General features: G+C 48.9%; 1 protein-coding gene across 1 annotated transcript; it reads right to left on the bottom strand.

The window, feature by feature from the left end:
• Nucleotides 1-117: 117 nt before the first annotated feature.
• On the bottom strand, nucleotides 118-18,642 carry LOC107125805 (protein S100-A6). The gene is made up of 3 exons (XM_015429267.1): nucleotides 18,553-18,642; nucleotides 1,995-2,159; nucleotides 118-358 (listed from the first exon to the last, which is right to left on the bottom strand). Exons 2-3 carry the CDS (start codon nucleotides 2,130-2,132, stop codon nucleotides 224-226), a joined length of 273 nt encoding a protein of 90 aa, XP_015284753.1. The 5' UTR covers nucleotides 2,133-2,159; nucleotides 18,553-18,642; the 3' UTR covers nucleotides 118-223.
• Between the last annotated feature and the right edge of the window lie 1,421 nt (nucleotides 18,643-20,063).

Here is a 20,063-nt window from a genome sequence, read left to right as displayed (position 1 = left end):
CTGGGTTTGTCAAGTTCAAGGTTAATAGACCTACCAATGACTTTTAGCCAGAACAATTATGTGGAACCTCCATACATGGAATCAGAGTGCCCCCAAAAATACAAGCCGCATACTCCGTCCCAACATTACAAAAATCAATCTTTATTAGACACAAAACTGCTTACAGAGGCACTTCCGGTTCATCGAGGCCATGCTGCCTTGATCTAGCGGGGTTCGTCTGCAATTAACCCTTCAACGCCTCATTGTAAATCATTGCCATGGCACCAAGGAAGGTCACGTATTCCTGGAAGTTCACCTCCTGGTCTTTGTTGCGATCGAGATCCTCCATCAGTCCTTTAATCTCGGCATCATTCAAGTGCTAGGGTGGAAATGGGAACACCCCCAAAAAAAACAATCCATTAGCAACCTTTGAAAAATACAAATGGCAAATCACAAGGTTCAGAGAAAGATGTTCAATTTTTTTTATTTTTTTGTAATTTCTTTCATTTTAAAAGCTCTGAAGTTTGTGTTCCTTGGGCTGGAACCAGTGGTGTGTCACTGGAAAGGAAAATATCCTTACCACAGTGCTACTTTTCACACAAGCCCTTGAAGCACCTTTGGCGTGACCATGCAGCTTGCAGAAGGCATTTAAAGGGACTGCAAGCCCTTTGAATGCCTTTCCCCCCTCCATTGGAAACAATGGAGGAGTGGAAGCACCTTCTTTGGGGGCACATAGAATTGGACCCATGGTCCAACCTTTTGAAACTTGGGGGTTCCTCTGAGGAGACCACTAGCTATGCTGCAGCTTTGGGGCCTCTACCTCAAAAAATCGGGGGCCCCATACAGATTCCCCATTATACCCTATGGGGACCATTGACCACAATGGTCCCCATAGGCTATAGTGGAGCCGCAAAAAATTCAGGATTCCCCCCAAAAAATCCCGAATCCGAATACCGTACCGATATTGGAATTTGGGCGTGTCAGAAAATACTGATATGATTCGGCTCCATTACACCCGAATTCGGAAAATGCTGGATTTTTGCATGTGTGTGAGCACACCCCCTAGTGGATGGGTGGAAAAATATGTTGCAGCTTCCCCACCTTAGCTACTCTCACACTCTCGGTTCCAGCTTTCCAAGGCTGCTTTTCTTTTTCTGAAAAAAATCAAGCTGGGGGAAAGGGGACAGGCAACTGTTTTTCATGTAACCTAGGTTCCCCAACATTCTTGAGCCGGCAGGCACCTTTGGATATGTGACACAGGGCGGTGGGTGCAGCCACAAAATGGCTGCAGCAAAAGGAGGCGGAGACTGCCACAGAATGGCTCCTGCAGCTTTCCTTAAGTCGCATAACAAAGGCCCTTGTACTGTGGTGGCAGCTACTCCCAAAACAATATTTAAAAAAAAAAAATCTGCACAGCCAATCAAATATTCGATAGCCAGTCAGATGCCCTGCTGGGCAAAATCCCCACCCACTTTCTAAAAACACTTGGTGGGCAGTAGAAAAGTTGTCGGTAGCTGCCCTGGCACCGCAAAGAACAATGCTGGGGACAGGGCTATGTTTGGGCAGGAACGCACAGGAACGGAGTTCCGGCTGGCTCCCAAGTTGGCCACGCCCAGCAGGAACTCATTAGCATAATAGGCCACACCCAACAGCAGGAACTCATTTGGATTGGCTACATTAGGGGTGTGTGGCCTAACATGCAAAGGAGTCCCTGCTACAAAAAAAGGCCCTGGGTTTTGACAACAAACAAGGTAAACAGAATAAAAAGCAAAAGGTGGGTGTGGCTGGATGACCACACTTCTTGTAACATGGGGGTGCGGCCTAATGTGCTAATGAGCTGTACTGTCAGGGGTGTGGCCTAATATGCTAATGAGTTTATGCTGTTGGGTGTGGCCTATTAGGCTAATGAGTTCCTGCTGGGTTTTTTCTACAAAAAGAGCCCTGGCTGGGGACCCCTGACGTATCCAAAAGCAGGCATTTTTGCATTGTTCTCCGTAATGTCTCGTGACACTCACTGATCCAATGGTCAACTCCTTCTGGATGAGTTCCTTCAACTCCTTCTTGTTCAGGGTGTTCTTGTCACCTTCTTTGCCAGAATACTTGTGGAAAACAGCAACCAGGAGGGCAATAGCTTGGTCCAGGGGGCACGCCATCTCGACGGTTGGAAGTTGGAAGTTGATCTGAGGAAGGAGAAGACCAAAGTGGCCCATCAGAGACTAGGTGCAAACAGATTTGGGTCTCTAATCACAGTAATAGCTCATTCCACCAATATCTGGGTTACCCTAAGTCCAGTTTAGACTGCTTCAAATAGTCCACACCTCCAGGCAATGTTCCCTCTAAGCAAGCGGTGGAGTCTTGTGAGCAAAAATTCTACTTTGTGAGCTGCTGGCATTTAAGTTGTGAGCGAGCGATTTGGCTACCGAATAAATACTTTGCTCTGGAGCCCTCCTTCCTGAGCTAAGACAAATATCTGTGAGCCGGAGGCTTAAAAACTGTGAGCTAGCTCACACAAACTCAGCTTAGAGGGAACACTGCCCCCAGGGCGTTCCTTATCATCCAGAGAACCAAAAGCTGCCTAGAGTCCTCCCACGGCCAGCCCCACTTTGCCAAGGGGATGTTTGAAGGACCCATTCTGCTGTTTCAACGTGATTCCATTTAAACACGAAAATTGGTCTGCGTTGAGTTTAACAAGTTAAAACACTTCAGTAGTTATAGAGTTAACTTTGGTCATAACAACATAAGAGAAGCCAATGTTGGATCAGGCCAACGGCCCATCCAGTTCAACACTCTGTCACATAGTGGTGAAAAAATACCAGTTGCCATCAGGAGGACCACCAGTGGGGCCAGGACACTAGAAGCCCTCCCACTGTTGCCCCCCGACCGAGAGTTACTATCTATACCTTATGGCTAATAGCCACTGATGGACCTCTGCTCCATATGTTTATGCAATCCCCTCTTGAAGCCGTCCATGCCACCACCTCCTGTGGCAGTGAATTCCATATGTTAATCACTCTTTGGGTGAAGGAGGACTTCCTTTTATCCGTTCTAACCCGACCGCTCAGCAATTTCACTTAGTGCCCACGAGTTCTTGTATTGTGAGAAAGGGAGAAAAGTACCTCTTTCTCTACCTGCACTATCCCAGGCAAAATCTTACAAACCTCGATCATGTCACCCCTCGGCTGTCGTTTCTCCAAGCTAAAGAGCCCCAAGCGCTTTATACCTCTCTTCATAGGGAAAGTCACAGGAAGTCAAGTGCGTTTATTGCATCCAATCTGCTACTAAGTGAGAAAAGCCCGTGAATCTTGTAGGAGGTCCTAGTGAAATGACCCGAACTTGAGCTCTGCGATTGGAAATTAATGTATTGGCTATTTAGCATGTTGGGGTCTCTTCCTCCCTTTGCTCTCGGTGAAGAAGAGATGCCATTCTTCTCCTAGTACTCTTCTAGCGGTAAAGATGTAGGATCTAGTGTCTGCTGTTTTGCATCCCGTTTACCTTTTCCCACGTTAGCTCTAGTAAAGATATTTTCTTTTTCAAACATATAGAATCACAGAATCTTAGAGTTGGAAGGGACTTTCAGGGTCACCTAGTCCAGGGGTGGCCAAACTGCAGCTCAGGGGCCGCATGTGGCTCTTCCACATGGTCTAATTTAATGTTAAAAGGTAAAGGTTCCCTTGCTCAAAAGCCAGTAGAGTCTGACTCTAGGGTTGCGGTGCTCATCTCCGTTTCCAAGCCAAAGAGCCAGCGCTGTCCGAAGACGTTTCCGTGGTCATGTGGCCGGCATGACTAAACACCAAGGCGCACGGAACGCTGTTCCCTTCCCACCAAAGTGGTACCTATTTATCTACTTGCAATTTCTTGCTTTCAAACTGCTAGGTTCAATGTTAATAAAAAACAAATTTGCATATTTTCCAATTAAAAGAAAGTGTGTGTGTGGTATTTGTTCATGTCTTGAGGCTCTCAAACATCTGCCGTTTATTCGGTGTGGCTGTTCTGGTAAGCAAGTTTGCCCACCCTGATCTAGTCCAACCCCCTGCACAATGCAGGAATTCACAAATACCTCCCCCCCACGCATACACTCCCAGTAACCCCCTGTTCCAAGCTCAGAAGGTGACCAAAAAAAAACCCCTCCAGGATCTCCAGCCAAACTGGCCTGGAGAAAAATTGCTTCCTGACCCCAAAGTAGGGTTGGCAGATCTGGGTTGGGAAATGCCTGGGGACTTTGGGGGGGGCGCTGGGAGAGGGAGGGGTTTGGGGAGGGGAGGGGAGGGGCCTCGGCATGGCACAGCGCCATAGAGTCCACCTTCCAGAGCAGCCATTTTTCTCCAGGGGACCTGATCTCTGTCAGGTGGGGATCAGTTGTAAAAGCAGGAGAGCCCCAGGCCCCCCTGGAGGCTAAGCAACAAAGCACACGGGAAACACGGCAAGGTTGAGCAAACGCAGAAAAACACCATGTTATTTGATAGTACATCTATCTACGGCAGCAAGAATACTATATGCAAACTATTGGAAACAAATGGAAGCACCAAAGAAGCAAGAGTATGTGAATAAACTGTTGGAGAGGGCGGAAAATGATAAACTTGTCATCATTGATGAGAGGGACAACAGACCCAACATTTCAAAACACGTGGGGGAAACCGAATGACTGGTACAATATAAATGCATAGTTTAAAGTAATGAAATTTTTGCTAGGATTAATCTCTTTTAGTTAAATAGAAACTATGGTAAAAAGATAGGAGTACACAGAAACTTAAGCAATCCCAAGGAAATTTTTCTTTTTCTTTTTTTTAATATGGTAATAAGAGTTATAAGAAAATATACTGACTTCCGGTCTGGCTCCCGCGAATGGCGGACGCATCCTCGGGTCGCTCCCGAGGGCGTCTCGCCCGCCCGCGGTCAAGGGGGGAATCCGCGCAAGCGGAGACCCAGACAAGCCCCAGAAAAGGGGGCTCCGACCCGGGGCTCGAAGGCGGGAGTCTCTTTCTCGGCCGAAAGGTCGGAAATTGAGCCTCCCTGCCATGCCCCAATGGACCTTGCCGCGCAAGTGACCCCGTATGGGGTTTAGCGGAGCCGCCTGTGGTCACCGAGTGATGAAGCGAACGAACCGAGAAAAAGAAAAGAAGCGGCTGAAACGGTGAGTTGTCTGACATCGAGAAAAAGACTTAAGCGCGCTCCCCCTCCCCCCAGCGAAAAGATTTAAGGGAGGAGGAGGGGAAACCCCCTCTCCCGCAAGCAGAGATTTTGAGCGAAGAAAAAGGGGGGGGAACAGAATCTGAAAAGAGAAGTGGTCCCTTTTTGGTGCGTGGTGAGAAGAGGCTAGAAGATTTTTGTCTTTAAAAAGCGTTATTTGAACTTAAATAAAAGTAAACAAAAAAGCAAGATGTAGGCGTTTCATCTTTTGTTGTGCCGGCTGTTAAATAAACAGATTGCGTGTGACTGTGACCTTGACTGGGACTGTGAGAAAAGAATTGAGCTGTGACAAGCGAGAAGGTGCCCTGAAAAGCGCTTTTATAAGTCAACAGTTGCGGAGAGAAGGTCCAGCTAAGAGAATGGCAGCGTTTAAACATATAAGCGAGAGATGGAAAAAGGAGAAAACCATTCTCAAAGCCAGAGACCTTTTGAAGAGGCACGAGAGAGCAAGGATTATGGCATTTGCAGTTTGCAAACAGACAGCGGAAGCAGCAACCCGGAGGAGGAGCCGAAAAATCGGAGAGGAGTAAACAGAGGAAGTTCCTCCCTGAATTCGGAGATTAAAAGAAGTCAGCCCGTAGATGATCGTTTTAAAAATCGTTGGAAAAGACTTTGCTAGCGGAGCACCATTGGGACACTACTAATATACTAATATAGACAATGCATTTAACCGGTTTGAAAAAAGAAGTTTGACAACACACAGAAGAAGCCAAAGAAGAAAATTTTAATATTACTAACAGATTAACTTTACCAGTTAAAACATCACTCATCTTTCTCTTGATCCCACTATATACCCTCCCCCTTTCCAACTAAGCGAAATATCTCTCCTTTTTAGGAGAGGAGATAAAGCTTTTAAATAAAAAAAAAAAGAAAGAAAATATACTGATCTCATTGTATGGTTTTTTGTTTGTAAGTGGTTGTTTGTGATGTGTTGTATGTATGTTTGTTGTGTATAATATGAAAATAATAAAAGTATACCTAACAGGTACTTAAAAAAAGAAAAACACCATGTTAGAACAAAACACACAATACTATTACGTTACTATATCTTCATATATTGACGTAAGTAATATACTTGAATAGAATAGAGAGACCCTAGTCTCTTACTGAACATCTATTACTGGCACTTTCTTTGGGATACTTTATATTTTATGGTTAGTGTTTGATCTGTTTTTATTGTAAATTATTATCGTGTGCTGCCTTGAGCCTGCTTGTCAGGCAAGACGGGATAGGAATCGAATTAAATAAATAAATAAAATAATAAATATCCATTACAGTACAAAAGCCTAAAGAACATTATAGAGCTAGTAGAAAAGTCCACCGCTACAGAGACGTGAAGAACTGGAGAAGCCCTCTGTAGAATCCTTGACTTGCGCATTGTAGCATTGTGAGCTTTGGTTCCAGGAAAAAATCATCTTGCCTGAAGAAGACTCTCTTGAAACAGGCCATTTTTTGCCTGGGAGGCATGTCGGTCGTATGCTTGTGTTATCTCTTTTCGGAAAGCAAACCAGCCTGCCGCATCTCTCATCAGTGACGACGGCTGCGTCTCTCATCAAAGAATGTTAGAGTTGGAAGGGACCTTGCAGGTCATCTAGTCCAACCCCCTGCATTCTGCAGGAGCAGAGCCGAAAGATAGCCCGACAACATACCCGAAAGATGGTCGTCCAGCCTCCGCTTGAAAACGTCCAGCGAAGGAGCATCCACCACCTCCTGAGGCAGACTGTTCCTCTGCTCAACCACCCTTAAAGTTAGGAAGTTTCTCCTTATATTTAGCCGGTATCGACTACAAGGAATTTCCACCCATTAGACCTAGTCTTGCAATCCTGAGCAGGAGAGAATAGATCTACTCCATCTTCTACATGGCAGCCCTTCCAAAACTTGAAGACTACAATCATGTCCCCTCTAAGCCTTCTCTTTCCCAGGCTAAACATACCCAACTCTGTCAGCCTTTCCTCATAAGACTTAGATCAGAAGCAAGATAGTCTACAGTGTTGAAGCCTGTCTCTGTCGCTGTTCTAACACGGTGTTTTTCTACGTTTGCCCCACCTGTAGGCTGGTAGCCCTACCTTAAAGTGGCGATCAGCATTTCCCCGGGGCACGTAAGAAAGGGCCACGAGAACTAAGCACCGATGCAACCCCTCCCGCCTTCCTACACACTTGGACTCTGACTCTTTACTCATTGCCCTGCTGACTTTATCTCTCCCAAAGTATATTTCTCTAAGAATACTCATCAGTTTGCCTATTGGCTAATACCCATAATATCAGTTACTCACTTCTCCCCTACAAGCAGGGTTGCCAACATCCAGGTGGGGGCTTGGAGATCTTCCAGAATTGGCACTTCCCTCCAAGCGCAGAGATCAGTTCCCCTGGTAGAAAATGGCTGCTCTGGAGGGCCAGACTCTAGGGCATTGCGCCCCGCTGAGTTACCGCCCCTCCCCAGACTCCACCCCTTAAATCTCCAGGTATTCCCCCACCTGAAGTCGGCAACCCAACCTAGAAGACATAAAATGTTGAACGACTTTGGAAACGCTTGCAGCGTTTATTTTTATTTTATTTTCAATGGTGAGAGATGAATAATGAATGAAGGCACGATTGCCAAGGATACAGGCCAGCTGTGCCAGCATTCAGCCGGTTGCTGCATTTCTGGTTGTACAAGCTGGGTTTATCCGGCAGGTGCCAAGAGCAGAAACAATGATTGTCCCTTTTAAAAACCCAAGTCTGCCTTTATTTATTTATTTATTTATTTATTTATTTTGCGGCTTGTATCCCGCCCTGTGGAGCTGCGGTGGCTCAAGTGGTTAAGACGCTGAACTGCAGGCTGTGGAAGGTCAGTAGTTCAGCAGTTCAAGACCCGGGTGTGCCGCAAGACAGGGTGAGCTCCTGTCTCTAGTTCCAGCTCCTGCCAACCTAGCAGTTCGAAAGCAAGAAATTGCAAGTAGATAAATAGGGACCACTTCGGTGGGAAGGTAACAGCGTTCCGTGCGCCTTGGTGTTTAGTCATGCCGGCCACATGACCACGGAAACGTCTTCGGACAGCGCTGGCTCTTCGGCTTTGAAACGGAGATGAGCACCGCAACCCTAGAGTCGGATTCGACTGGCTTTCGAGCAAGGGAACCTTTACCTTTTACCTTTTTTATCCCGCCCTACACATAGTGTCTCAGGGTGGCTAACAAATAAGGTGGTGGAAAGGGTAATCAAGTTACAGCCAACCTCTGGCGACCCTTCGTGGGGTTTTCGGTGCAAGAGATGAACAGAGGTGCTTTGGCATTGCCTGTCTCTGCATAGCGACCCTGGACTTCCTTGGAGGTCCTCCCATCGAAATACTATGTTCAGGCTCTGTAGAAAGTCTGGGGAAAGGGGGGAGTCAGAAGAGACACAGCCGTTCCTGGCTCTAAAGCCAGCTGCAGAGCTTCCCCCTCTGGGGCTTGCGGCACCTCTGTAGTTCCAGAAGAAAAGAGCAAGAGTCCAATAGCTCCTTAGACTAGGGACATTTGTGGCAGGGGATGAGCTTTCATGAGTCACGGCTTGCTTATTCAGATACAGCTCAAATTAAGTCCAATTAAGTCCAGCTGGATGTATTGTCTTGAGCATCACTATCAGTTGCAATTAAGCAGCCTCTCTTTAGTTTGGTGTAGTGGTTAAGTGTGTGGACTCTAATCTGGGAGAACCGGGTTTGATTCCCAACTCCTCCACTTGCACCTGCTGATGTGACCTTGGGTCAGTCACAAGCTCTGGCACAGCTGTCCTTGAAAAAGAGCAGTTTGTGTCAGAGTTCTCTCAGCCCCACCCACCTCACAGGGTGTCTGTTGTGGGGAGGGGAAGGGAAAGGAGTTTGTAAGCCGCTCTGAGACTCCAAGTGAAGGGTGGGATAGAAATCCAATCTCTTCTTCTTCTTCTTCTTCTTTTTTTTTCTTCTTCTTCTTCTTCTTCTTCTTCTTCTTTTTCTTCTTCTTCTTCTTCTTCTTCTTCTTCTTCTTATCTCCCCTATCATCCACCTGGACTCAATCGGGACCGAGGTTTCCTGTCTCATCACTAGGGTTGCCAGGTCTTACCTCACTTTTAGTGGGGGGGGGGGTTCCTGGGTCCATCCTGGAGTTTTCTTCTCTTTGGTAACCATAGAGTTTTGGCCAAAATGCTAGAGCATCAATGTGCCCGGCGTGATGACATCACTTCCGGGTGATATCATCTCACCAACCAAATCGGTGCAGGAGGGGGCTGTTCGGGGTGGGGCTTTTCCCCACCAGCAAAGTGGAGAAATCGAGGAAAACCCTACCCGGACTGGGGGTCTGGCAACCCTACTCACTACCAATGCTGATTTCTCCACGCCTACTACCCCCTCTGCATATCACACCTAATCCAATCACACCTACTATTGTCATTCACTTGCTATTGTCGCTTGCCTGCTAATGTCATTTGGCATCTGAAATCACCCCATTTTCCAGTATATAGGACAGATGGAATCCCATTTTAGCTGTATCTGAAGAGGTGAGCCGTGACTCACAAAAGCTCCTCCCCTGCCACAAATTTTGTTAGTCTCTAAGGTGCTAATGGACCCTTGCTCTTTTCTACTGCTATAGAGGCCCTGTCCACACGAGGGGTTTGGGGCCGGGAGTGGGCTGGATCGAGGCCGGAGCAAACGGGCGCGAGCCCACTGCAACATCTGGGCAGCGTTGCGCACCCGTCCCCGATCCGGCCCTTCCCCCAAAAAAACACATCAAAAATGAACCACCTACCAAGGTGGTTCATCCACGAAGGCCGCATCAACGGCGGCCGTGGGATCGCCAGCCCATCTTTCTGCCGGCGCATCCCCGGCTCCTGCCTGAACTGCGCATGCTCAGACAAGCGCAGTTCGGCAGTCTCCCGTTCCCCTCCGTTGCTTCCCCTGGCATCTGATCGTGCCGGGGAGGGAATGTGATCCCGCCGCGGCATGTTTCTTTTGGTGCGGCTCTCAGAAGCCGCACTTCAGCCCGTCCCTTTCCGCCCCGTGTGGCAGGGGCCAGACTAACATGGCTACCCGTCTTGATCTATCTCCATTGTTCCCGTTGGTCACAAGCTGCACTGCTCTTGTTCAGTTCTCTAGGCAAGGAACATGGCCGAAGCGTAGAGCTGAACAAAAAAACCCCTTTGAATAACGTCAAGCCTTTTAACTTGAGGTCAAGCTATGCACTGAAAACTGGAAAAAGAAACATTCCCCCAGTAGAGATCCTAGGGAGAAGAAGTCTTGCAAAAGTATTCCGATCAGCGGCAGCTAAACTATTATGCACCGCCAACTGTAGCAGCTGTATTGAAGCCCAGCCCTGTGGTTTCATGACGTTTCCGTCTCTGAACAGCCACGGAAACACAGCAAACATCAGCCAGCATTCAGATTGCAAGAGGCCTTCCTAGGGTGCACGGACTCTGATCTGGGAGAACCGGATTTGATTCCCCACTCCTCCACTTGCACCTGGCTGGATGACCTTGGGCAAGCCGTAGTTCTGATAAGAGCTGTTCTTGAAAAAGAGCAGTTTCTGTCAGAGCTCTCTCAGCCCCACTTCCCTCACAGGGAAGGGAAAGGAGTTTGTAAGCCGCTCTGAGACTCCTTTGGGTAGTGAAGGGCCAGGTATAAATTCAATCTCCTCCTCCTCTTCTTCTTATCCAGGCTCATAGCCAGAACATTTTTATTGAGGGTGGCAAATGACTACAGTGGTGGCCAGCCCATCCTTATTTATTTACTTGACTAAGTATACTTTATTAGTTATTTACCAGTTTTCTACTTGAGACTCAAAGTGGATTGCACGGTATAGAACATTGCAATCAGACAGCATGAGAGATCTAATAAAAATGCAATAGGATTAGGCGTGCAAAAATTACAAAGGTGCAAAAAAAAAAAAGCATCAAACATGCTATGCCAAACAATGCAGGAAACGGAATTACAAAAAAATTAAAACAATGCTGTAAGAGTATGATAGAACATACACCAAATCGATAATATATAGCATGCGCTGTGGCGCAGACCACAGTCCTGTCCTGTATAAACTGTATAAGCCAGTTTGGTGTCGTGGTTAAGAGCACAGACTCTAATCTGGGAGAACTGGGCTTGATTCTCTACTCCTCCACATGCAGCTGCTGGATGACCTTGGGCGAGTCATAGTTCTCTCAGAGCTGCTCCCTCAAGAGTAGTTCTCAGTCAGGGCTCTCTCAGCCCCACCTACCTCTCAGGGTGTCTGTTGTGCAGAAAGGAAGGGAAGGAGATTGTAAACTGCTCTGAGACTCCCAGTGAAGAGCGGGGTATAAATCCAATCACTTCTTCTTCTAAAAATGCCCTCCCAAGCAAGTGTTTTGCATAGTCTGCAGAGTTACAGAGGTGTGAGAGCCTTCTTCCTGAAACCTGAAACTGTAAATTCAGCCTTTTTTTCCTCTGAAAATTACTAACTCAAGGCTTCTAACAGTGCCACCCAGCACCCTTCCAGACTTTTTAAAATCAGGACTCTTCGGCCCTTTTAACTACCAATTGTGTTCTAACGAAGTACATAGAGAATTCAATCATGGGAGATTTATGACAGGACTCACTTTTTACCTCAATGCCTTCCCTTTTTTAAAAAAAAACAAAAACAAAATTACACCTGCAAGACATGTGTCAGAGTTCACACCGACCTGTCATGCTGATTGGAGGGGCATGACAAAAGATCGGTAGGGCGCTGCCCCCTTTTGCCCCACTGTGGCTATCGGCCTGTGCTTTATTTATATTTTTTGCTTTGTTTCTGCCTCCCTCCCACCTGTCCCATAGTAGGTTGGTTTGCTTGGACAAAATTCCCAACCTTGCATCAACCACAAATATGTCCATACCCAAAGCACGTCAGTTCCTGATCCCCTTAATCAAAACCATGTATCTAGAAAGCCAGTTTGGTGTAGTGGTTAAGTGCGCAGACTCTATTCTGGGAGAACCGGGTTTGATTCCCCACTCCTCCACTTGCACCTGGCTGGATGACCTTGGGCAAGCCGCAGTTCTGATAAGAGCTGTTTTTGAAAAAGAGCAGTTTCTGTCAAGAGCTCTCTCAGCCCCACCGACCTCACAGGATGTCTGTTGTGGGGAAGGGAAGGGAAAGGAGATTGTAAGCCGCTCCGAGACACCTTTGGGTAGTGAAGGGCGGGGAATAAATCCAAACTCTTCTCTTCTTCTTCTAGTTGTGATTCAGCTTAGAGAAAAAGGTTATCTCTTTTTTTAAGCTGAGATGACTAAGGATATAGTAGAGTTCTATAGAAAGATTGACAGTTTGGAGAAAGTGGAAAGGTGTGTGTGTGTGTGTGTGTTTCCCCTCCTCCCACAACTCTCAAATGGGAGGGGCCATTCAAAGAAATGGATTGCCGTTAGGTCAAGGGCTAACCAAAGAATGCATTCCTCAATGAACGGCTTAATTTCTGAAATTGACAAGATGGAATTCTGACTGTTGGTTCAGTGGCGGGAAGTGCCATCAAGTCACAGTGCCCATAGGGTATTCAGGGCAAGAGACGAACAGAGATGGGTTGCTGTTGCCTGCCTCTAAATATCAACCTTGGACTTCCTCGGTGGTCTCTCACTAGGGACGCCAGCCTCCAAGTGGGACCCGGGGATCCCCCCTGAATCACAACTCCTCTTCAGAGTTCCAAGATTGGTTCCCCTGGAGAAAATGGATGTCTCGGAGGGTGGACTCTACGAATGTATACCCCACAGAGGTCGCTGTTCTCCCCAGACTCCACCCCCACATCTCCAGGAGTTCCCCAACCTGGACCTGGCAACCCAAACACTTCACCCCCCTGCCAGGGGAGACTGGCAGCCAAGGCTCCCTCTCAGCTGTGGAGTCTTGTGAGCAAAAATTCTACTTTGTGTGCTACCGGCATTAAAGTGGTGAGCGAGCGATTGGGCTGCTGCCTCAATTAGTTTGCTCTGGAGCCATCCTTCCTGAGCTGAGACGAAAATGTGTGAGCTGGAGTCTGCCGCTCTTAACCACTACACCATGCTGGTTAGAGAGAGATGCACAAACATACACAGGCACACTGGAAAGAATTTTATTCATTGTTCTCTGCAAACTTTTTCTTTTCTGTCTCAATCCAACGGCTAGCTGGCCAGTCCCGGCTGGTTGCTTAGGAGAATAACAGAAGCCTCCGTTAGTGGAATTATACCGTCTGCTTCATCCAGGAATGGTAAGCAGAAGTCACGGGTTGCAAGCTCTTTGCCAACAAAATTGGGTAGGGCTTATGTGAAGGCAGAGCAAACAGGATGGAAGGGGAAGGCACGGTAAACCAGTCCAACTTTGCCTGGTTTTTTTCCCGTCTTCTCCTGGGTCTCTCCCTGACACAGGGAGCTAGACAGCATCAAAAACTTCAGAACCAAACTGCTCTCTAAGATCCCTTTCTTAATACCTTCTGCCAAGAACCGGCACTGGAACTTGCCACACACAGAACCGGCCCTCTACTGTGAGTCGCATGATTTCCACAGGAGGAGGAGGAGGAGAAGAGATTGGATTTATACCCCGCCCTTCACTTGGAGTCTCAAGAGCGGCTTACAAACGCCTTTCCCTTCCCCTCCCCACAACAGACACCCTGTGAGGTAGGGCGGGGCTGAGAGAGCTCTGACAGAAACTGCTCTTTTTCAAGGACAGCTCTGATAGAACTAGGGCTTGCCCAAGGTCATCTGGCAGGTGCAAGTGGAGGAGCGGGGACTCAAACCCGGTTCTCCCAGATTAGAGTCCGTGCACTTAAGCACGACACCAAACTGGCTCTGACAAGAGGGAATTACTTTGACAAGAGGACTACTTTCAGTCCCCGGGAGGTTCTCCAATCCACGCCACCTTCTTACAGGGTTCATATCTGGAAGAACGTTACGTCGGGCGGCTTGCACACAAGGGTTCCCCTGGGGTTGCCAACCTCCAGGTGGGCCCCAGAGATCCCCTGGAATCACCACCGACCTCCAGACTACAGAGATCAGCCCCCCTGGAGAAAAGGGCTACTTTGGAGGGCCGAGGACATTATACCCTCTTGAGGTCCTTCTGCACTCTCTCTCCAGGCTCCACCACCAAATTTCCAGGACTCTCCCATTGTGGAGTTGGCAACCCGAGTTCCCCCCTACATGGGAGATGGGAAGTCCTGATTCAAATAGGATGCTGATGTCACTACCCACTGCCCCCACCCCCCATGAGATTTCCCCTTTAAACTGGATAAAAGAAAGACCTCCGTCGGTTTGCTGCAAGGAAAGAACTGCACGGTGGCCATGGGTGGGAGCGTCCATGCAGATACTCCCGAGCGCTAAACTCCACCTTCTTAAGGGTGGAGCTAAACTCTGACTCATGGGACTTCCAGAACTTTCCCGTCACACCAGATTAAAGGCCACCCTCCTTTGATCATCGCAGTCAAAGGAAGAAGCAGAGGGGCGCGGCTGCTGGGAAGCGGGACCCTGAGGATATCCCACCAGGGATCACGAGGAGGAGGGGGTGAAGCTAAGCGCCGCCTTCTAACTGGCAGAACAAATCTCTGCGATTCCGTCCCCCAACTGACTGACTTTTAGCCTTTTATAGGGTTCTCCGTCCCCCTCTTCTCTGCAGAGCCATGCTATAGCTTAACAGGGTGGGTCAGAGGGGAAAGGAACGTAAGAGAAGTCACGATGGATCATACGGAGCTGAAGGTCCATCAGTGGCTCTTAGCCACAAGGTATAGAGTCGAATCTGACTGGCTTTCGAGGAAGGGAAACCTTTCCCTTGATAGATGGAACACTCAGTCTAGGGCAGGGATGCTCTGTCTTCTTGGAGCTTGGGGGGGCAACAGTGGGAGGGCTTCTGGAGTTCTGGCCCTGCTGCTGGACCTCCTGATGGCACCTGGGTTTTGGCCACTGTGTGACACAGAGTGTTGGACTGGAGGGGCCATTGGCCTGATCCAACACGGCTTATGTTTTTATGGGCCCCGCCTGGTGGAACTCTTGGCTGGAGAATGCCCGTGCCCTGCAGGATTTACTGCCTTTCCACACATAAAATTGGCGCTGTCGACATGGCGTCATTGGTTAGAAGGGGCGAGGGTTCCTTTCGAAGTTTGGACTGATCACAAGAACCTAGAGACTTTAAAGTCCCCTCGGATGCTTAATGCTAAACAACTCCGGTGGGCTGACTTCTTTGCTAAGTTCCAGTTCACGCTCCATCATTTTCCCGGGTCTTCCAACTCGCTGGCTGATGCTTTGTCACGCCTCCCTCAGCACGACAGCCAATCGGCCCCCGCAGCATTGAGAAGTATACTGTTTTATTTGCTGATTATGTTATAGGTATTTCGATGTTGGTTTTCATTTGAATTTATTGGTTGTACTTGCTCTGTTGCCGCCCTGCTTGCAGGGAAGGGCAGACTAATAAACCTAAATAAATAAATAATAAATGCCTAGCCTTTAGATCAAGTTGGCCCACTTTTCCAGGGTTGGAGGTGGGGGGGGCCAAACCCCACTACCACCACCCTGAGATCCCTTTAATTGAAAAGGCTACGGATTAAACCTGGGACACAAACTTTTCATCCACCTCTCCTCCCTGCACGATTCCTCCCATAGAATCACAGAGTCAGAAGGGGGCCCTACAGACCCTCTAGTCCAGCCCCCTGCCCCATGTAGGACCAGCCTAGAGCATCTCTGACAAATATTCCTCCGGCCTCTTCTTGAAAGCTGTCAGTCATGGGGAGCTCGCCACCTCCCTAGGCAGCCGATTCCACCTCTGAACCACTCTGACCGTGAAAAACTTTTTCCTAATATCCAGCCGATTCCTTTCTGCATGTGACTTAAACCCGTTGCTTCGGGTCCTCTCTCCTCTGCTGCCAATTGGAACAGCGCCTCGCCCCCCTTGGACTTGGCGCTCATTCAGTGAAAAATGGGACCAAATTGCAGGGTATGGAGAGGAGCTTTCCAGAAGAGGAAAGGCGGCCCATCCACTCTTCGCGCTTCTGTGGCCCCACCCTTACGCTAACTGCTCCGGGATCAGTTGCCCGGGAAACGAGTTGTGTCATGTGGAACCGCCCAACAAACTTTGGTACTGGTGCAGTTAGAGGCTCCATCAGTGGCCCTTGAGGAGGCCAGCCCGTAGCTAGGGAATTTGGGGGGAGGGGGCGTCGAGGGGCCCACCAGCTAATTAAACGAAAGGTGGTGGTAAGTTGGAGCACTTTGGGGGCAACCCAGGAGGGAGGGGGCCCAGAAGAAACACCAGGGGGCTGGGCCCCGTGGGCCCCATGCTAGCTACAGGCCAGAGGCAGCCCCCTCCTTTATAACTTCTCTCCTGCGTTTTTACCCTTTGTTGGCAGCGTTCCCTCTAAGCCGAGTTAAGTGTGAGCTACCTCACAGGTTTTTTTAGCCTCCGGCTCACACATTTTTGTCTCGGCTCAGGCAGGACGGCCCCAGAGGAAAACTAATTTATGCAGCAGCCAAATCGCTCGCTCGCAACTCTAACGCTGTAATGACTTTAATAAACTTTTCTTGGTCTTAAAAGGTGCCACCAGACTCTTATATTTTACTGCTTCCACACGGCTGACCACCTGGAGCTTTTAACGCCAGTGGCTCACACAGCAGAATTTTGGCTCATAAGCCTCCACAGCTTAGAGCAGTGGTGGCGAACCTATGGCACGGGTGCCAGAGGTGGCACTCAGAGCCCTGTCTGCGGGCACACATGCCATCGCCCCAGCCAGGCCCAGACTGTCCTTAAATTGTCGAATTCTCTGCCAAATAATTTGAAGTAAATTAAAGCATTTGGGATTGCTTTCCTTACTTTGTTTGGATCAGCTTAAGCTAATGTATGAGTTGTTGTTTTTCTAAAGTAAAACCTCAGTATTCAGGTTAAATTGCCGTGTTGGCACTTTGCGATAAATAAGTGGGTTTTGGGTCGCAGTTTGGGCACTCGGTCTCTAAAAGGTTCGCCATCACTGGCTTAGAGGGAGCCCTGGTTGTCAGCAATGTTCCCTTCTAAGCTGTGGAATCCTGTGAGCAAAAATCCTACCTTGTGAGCTCCTGACGTGGAAGTTGTGAGCGAGCGATTTGGCTGCTGCATAAATCAGTTTGCTCTGGAGCCCTCCTTCCTGAGCCAAGACAAAAATGTGTGAGCCAGAGGCTAAAAAATTGTGAGCTGGCTCACACTAACTCAGCTTAGAGGGAACACTGGTTGTCAGGCAGGCAAAAAAAAAAAACAGTAAAGCTCCCCTCCCCCCATTTCCAGAGATGCAGCAGCAGGAGGAGGAGGAGGAGGAGGGAGATTCTCTGGCAGTCCTTAAAGGTGCAGAAACTCTGGCAAGAAAGAGGAAAGCAGACCGCAACTCGCTTTTTCACGAGCCAAACGAAAATTCAGCGTCGCGCCCTGGGAGAGCCGCACCCTTCCAGAGTCCCGCCGCCGCCCCACCCCTCTCCCCGCACCCTGGCAGTTCTGCTCGGGGCCACAGATAAGCCCTCTCTCGTTTTTCCTGTTGCCGTTTTTTTTTTTCTCCTGCCCCCTCCAAACTATCCGTTTTGCAAGCAGTGTTCCCTCTAAGCCGTGGAGTCTTGTGAGCAAAAATTCTACTTTGTGAGCTGCTGGCATTAAAGTTGTGCGTGAGCCATTTGGCTGTTGCATCAGTTAGTTTGCTCTGGAGCCCTCCTTCCTGAGCTAAGGCAAAAAAATCTGTGAGCCGGAGGCTAAAAAACTGTGAGCCGGCTCACACTAACTCAGCTTAGAGGGAACACTGTAAATTGCAAGGCTTAAAAATCCCCACGCGCCTCCCGCTCAACCCTTTCCCCGGGAGAAATCCATCGAGCGAGGGAAGGAAAAAAAAACCCGCACAGCGAAGGAAACACAACCCTCCCCGTTGGGGATTCCAGCCCAGAACTTTTCCATCGGAAAGTCTTTTTTTTCTCTCCCTCTGAGCGCTTCTCCTCCCATCGCTCAGCTGGGAGGAACGCATTCTGCGCATGCTCGACTCAACGCCCGGGCTTGAGATTTCGCAGCTGACTTCTCCAAAGCCTTAGAAGAGGCAGGGAAGTCCCAAAGGGCGAACGAGAAGAGAGAGATTTCTTTTTCTTTTTTTCCAACCCTGCCCGGGGAAGCAAAAAAAAAAAACCCACCCTCTGAAAGGAGGATGGTTACAGCGTTGCCAACTGTCTGGACGGGAGGAAAAAAAAGATATCCTGCTCCTTTACTGGGATGGTCTCAGCCAGATGTCAGGTTACCAATCTCCCTGCAAAGTTTCACTGCCCCTTTTGACGGAGGCTCTTATTAAAAGTTGCAGGGTTGTTGTTTTTTTTCCCTCCCATCTCCAGGGCTGTTGGCAACCGTAAGAACCACCCCTGGGAAGCAACTTTGAGAAGTAACGGTGAGTTGTCACAGCATCCCGCTCCTCCGCAACTTAGAAAGAATGCGTCGCAGTGGAGAGAGAGAAAAGGGGACTTACCAAGAAAGCGACCAGGCGGGACAGATGTTGAAGGAGGCAGAGAAGTGGGAACTGACTCGCAGCCGGGTTTTATAGGCAGGGGTGGAGTCTGCCCTGAGTCCCCTGGAAGAGAGCTGATTGGGCGCTGCGAGCAAGCCAGCCCCCCCCAAAAAAATTCTGCATACTTCTTTCACTCCCTCTTCGTTGGCTGCTAGTAGCTCTGCCCCCCCTTCCCTGTCTGCCTGCCCAGAACTGTCTGGATAATCCTGCTCCGTCATCTGCTCCGCTCCCAACCCCTTGTTGCGCACAAAGAAGCGATTCTAGTCGGCATCCCAGGGCCCGGATGCTGGCTTGTTGGGCTGGTTAAGCGTGGCGGACTCTAACCCAGAGAACCGGGTCTGATTCCACGCTCCTCCGCATGAAGCTAGCTGGGTGACCTTGGGCCAGTCACCAGTTCTCTCGGAGCTGTTCTCTCAAGAGCACTTCTCTCAGTGCTCTCTCGCCCCAATGCTCGCCCTAAAGTGTGGAGTCTTGCCAGCAAAAGTTCTACTTTGTGAGCTATCGGCATTAAAGCTGTGAGCAAGCGATTTGGCCGCTGCAGAAATGAGTGTGCTCTGGAGCCCTCCTTCCCGAGCCGAGACAAAAATGTGTGAGCCAGAGGCTAAAAAGCGGTAAGATAGCTCACACTAACTCAGCGTAGAGGGAACACTGCTCACAGGGTGTCTGTTTTGGCTAGGGGGAGGGAAAGGAGATTGTAAACTGCTCAGAGAGAGTGAAGGCAGGGGTAGAAATCCAACTCTTCTTCTTCTCCTCTTCCTCCTCCTCTTCCTATTACTACTACTCCCCCCCTCCTCCTCCTCACTAAAAGTGAAAGCCAGGCGCTCCTTAAAATGCCCTTATTCTCACTCTACAATACATTACTGATTCCCAGGACAGCGCATTATTTGTTTTGGCCTCCATTACACAGGGTTCGTTTCCTTGCTGTAGCAGCAACTAAGAAGCAAAGAAGGTGTTGCCTCTTTTGCTGAGATCAATACTGGAAGACAAGTCATTGCCCTATAATGCATCACCCACCGTTCAAAATGGACCCTACCAGCTCAGCTTCCCATTCCCCCACTCGGGGTGGGGGATTCCCCCCAGTTCCTGTTGCCCCCCCACAGCGCATAGCGGCAGTGGGAGAGGGGGGGAATAACAGCGGCAGCATGCGCGTTGCTATATCACTTCCAGGGAAAATCCAGAAGTGATGTAGGGTAAGTCTAGGAATCGCCGGAAACTCTATGATTTACCATAGAGTTTCCAGCGATTCCTAGAGCTACCCTACATCACCTCGGGTTTTTTCCCCATTGGTGACATAGCGACACAGCTGACATCGCCCGCCCGCCATGACCCTGCCCTCAACCCTCCCAATGGTTGCTAGGCTTATCCTGGCAACCCCACTTGCTGGCACTCTGCTCCTCCTGTGACGTGAAAAGGCGGGGCTTGCACCAAATTCACGTGTATTATTATTTATTTATTACTTTTGATTTATAACC

Source organism: Gekko japonicus, unplaced genomic scaffold (assembly GCF_001447785.1).
Source record: "Gekko japonicus isolate JY-2015 unplaced genomic scaffold, Gekko_japonicus_V1.1 scaffold4023, whole genome shotgun sequence".
NCBI classification, from domain to species: Eukaryota; Metazoa; Chordata; class Lepidosauria; order Squamata; family Gekkonidae; genus Gekko; species Gekko japonicus.
Note: the sequence above shows the minus strand (reverse complement) of the source record. Positions and strands in the feature narration are given on the sequence as shown.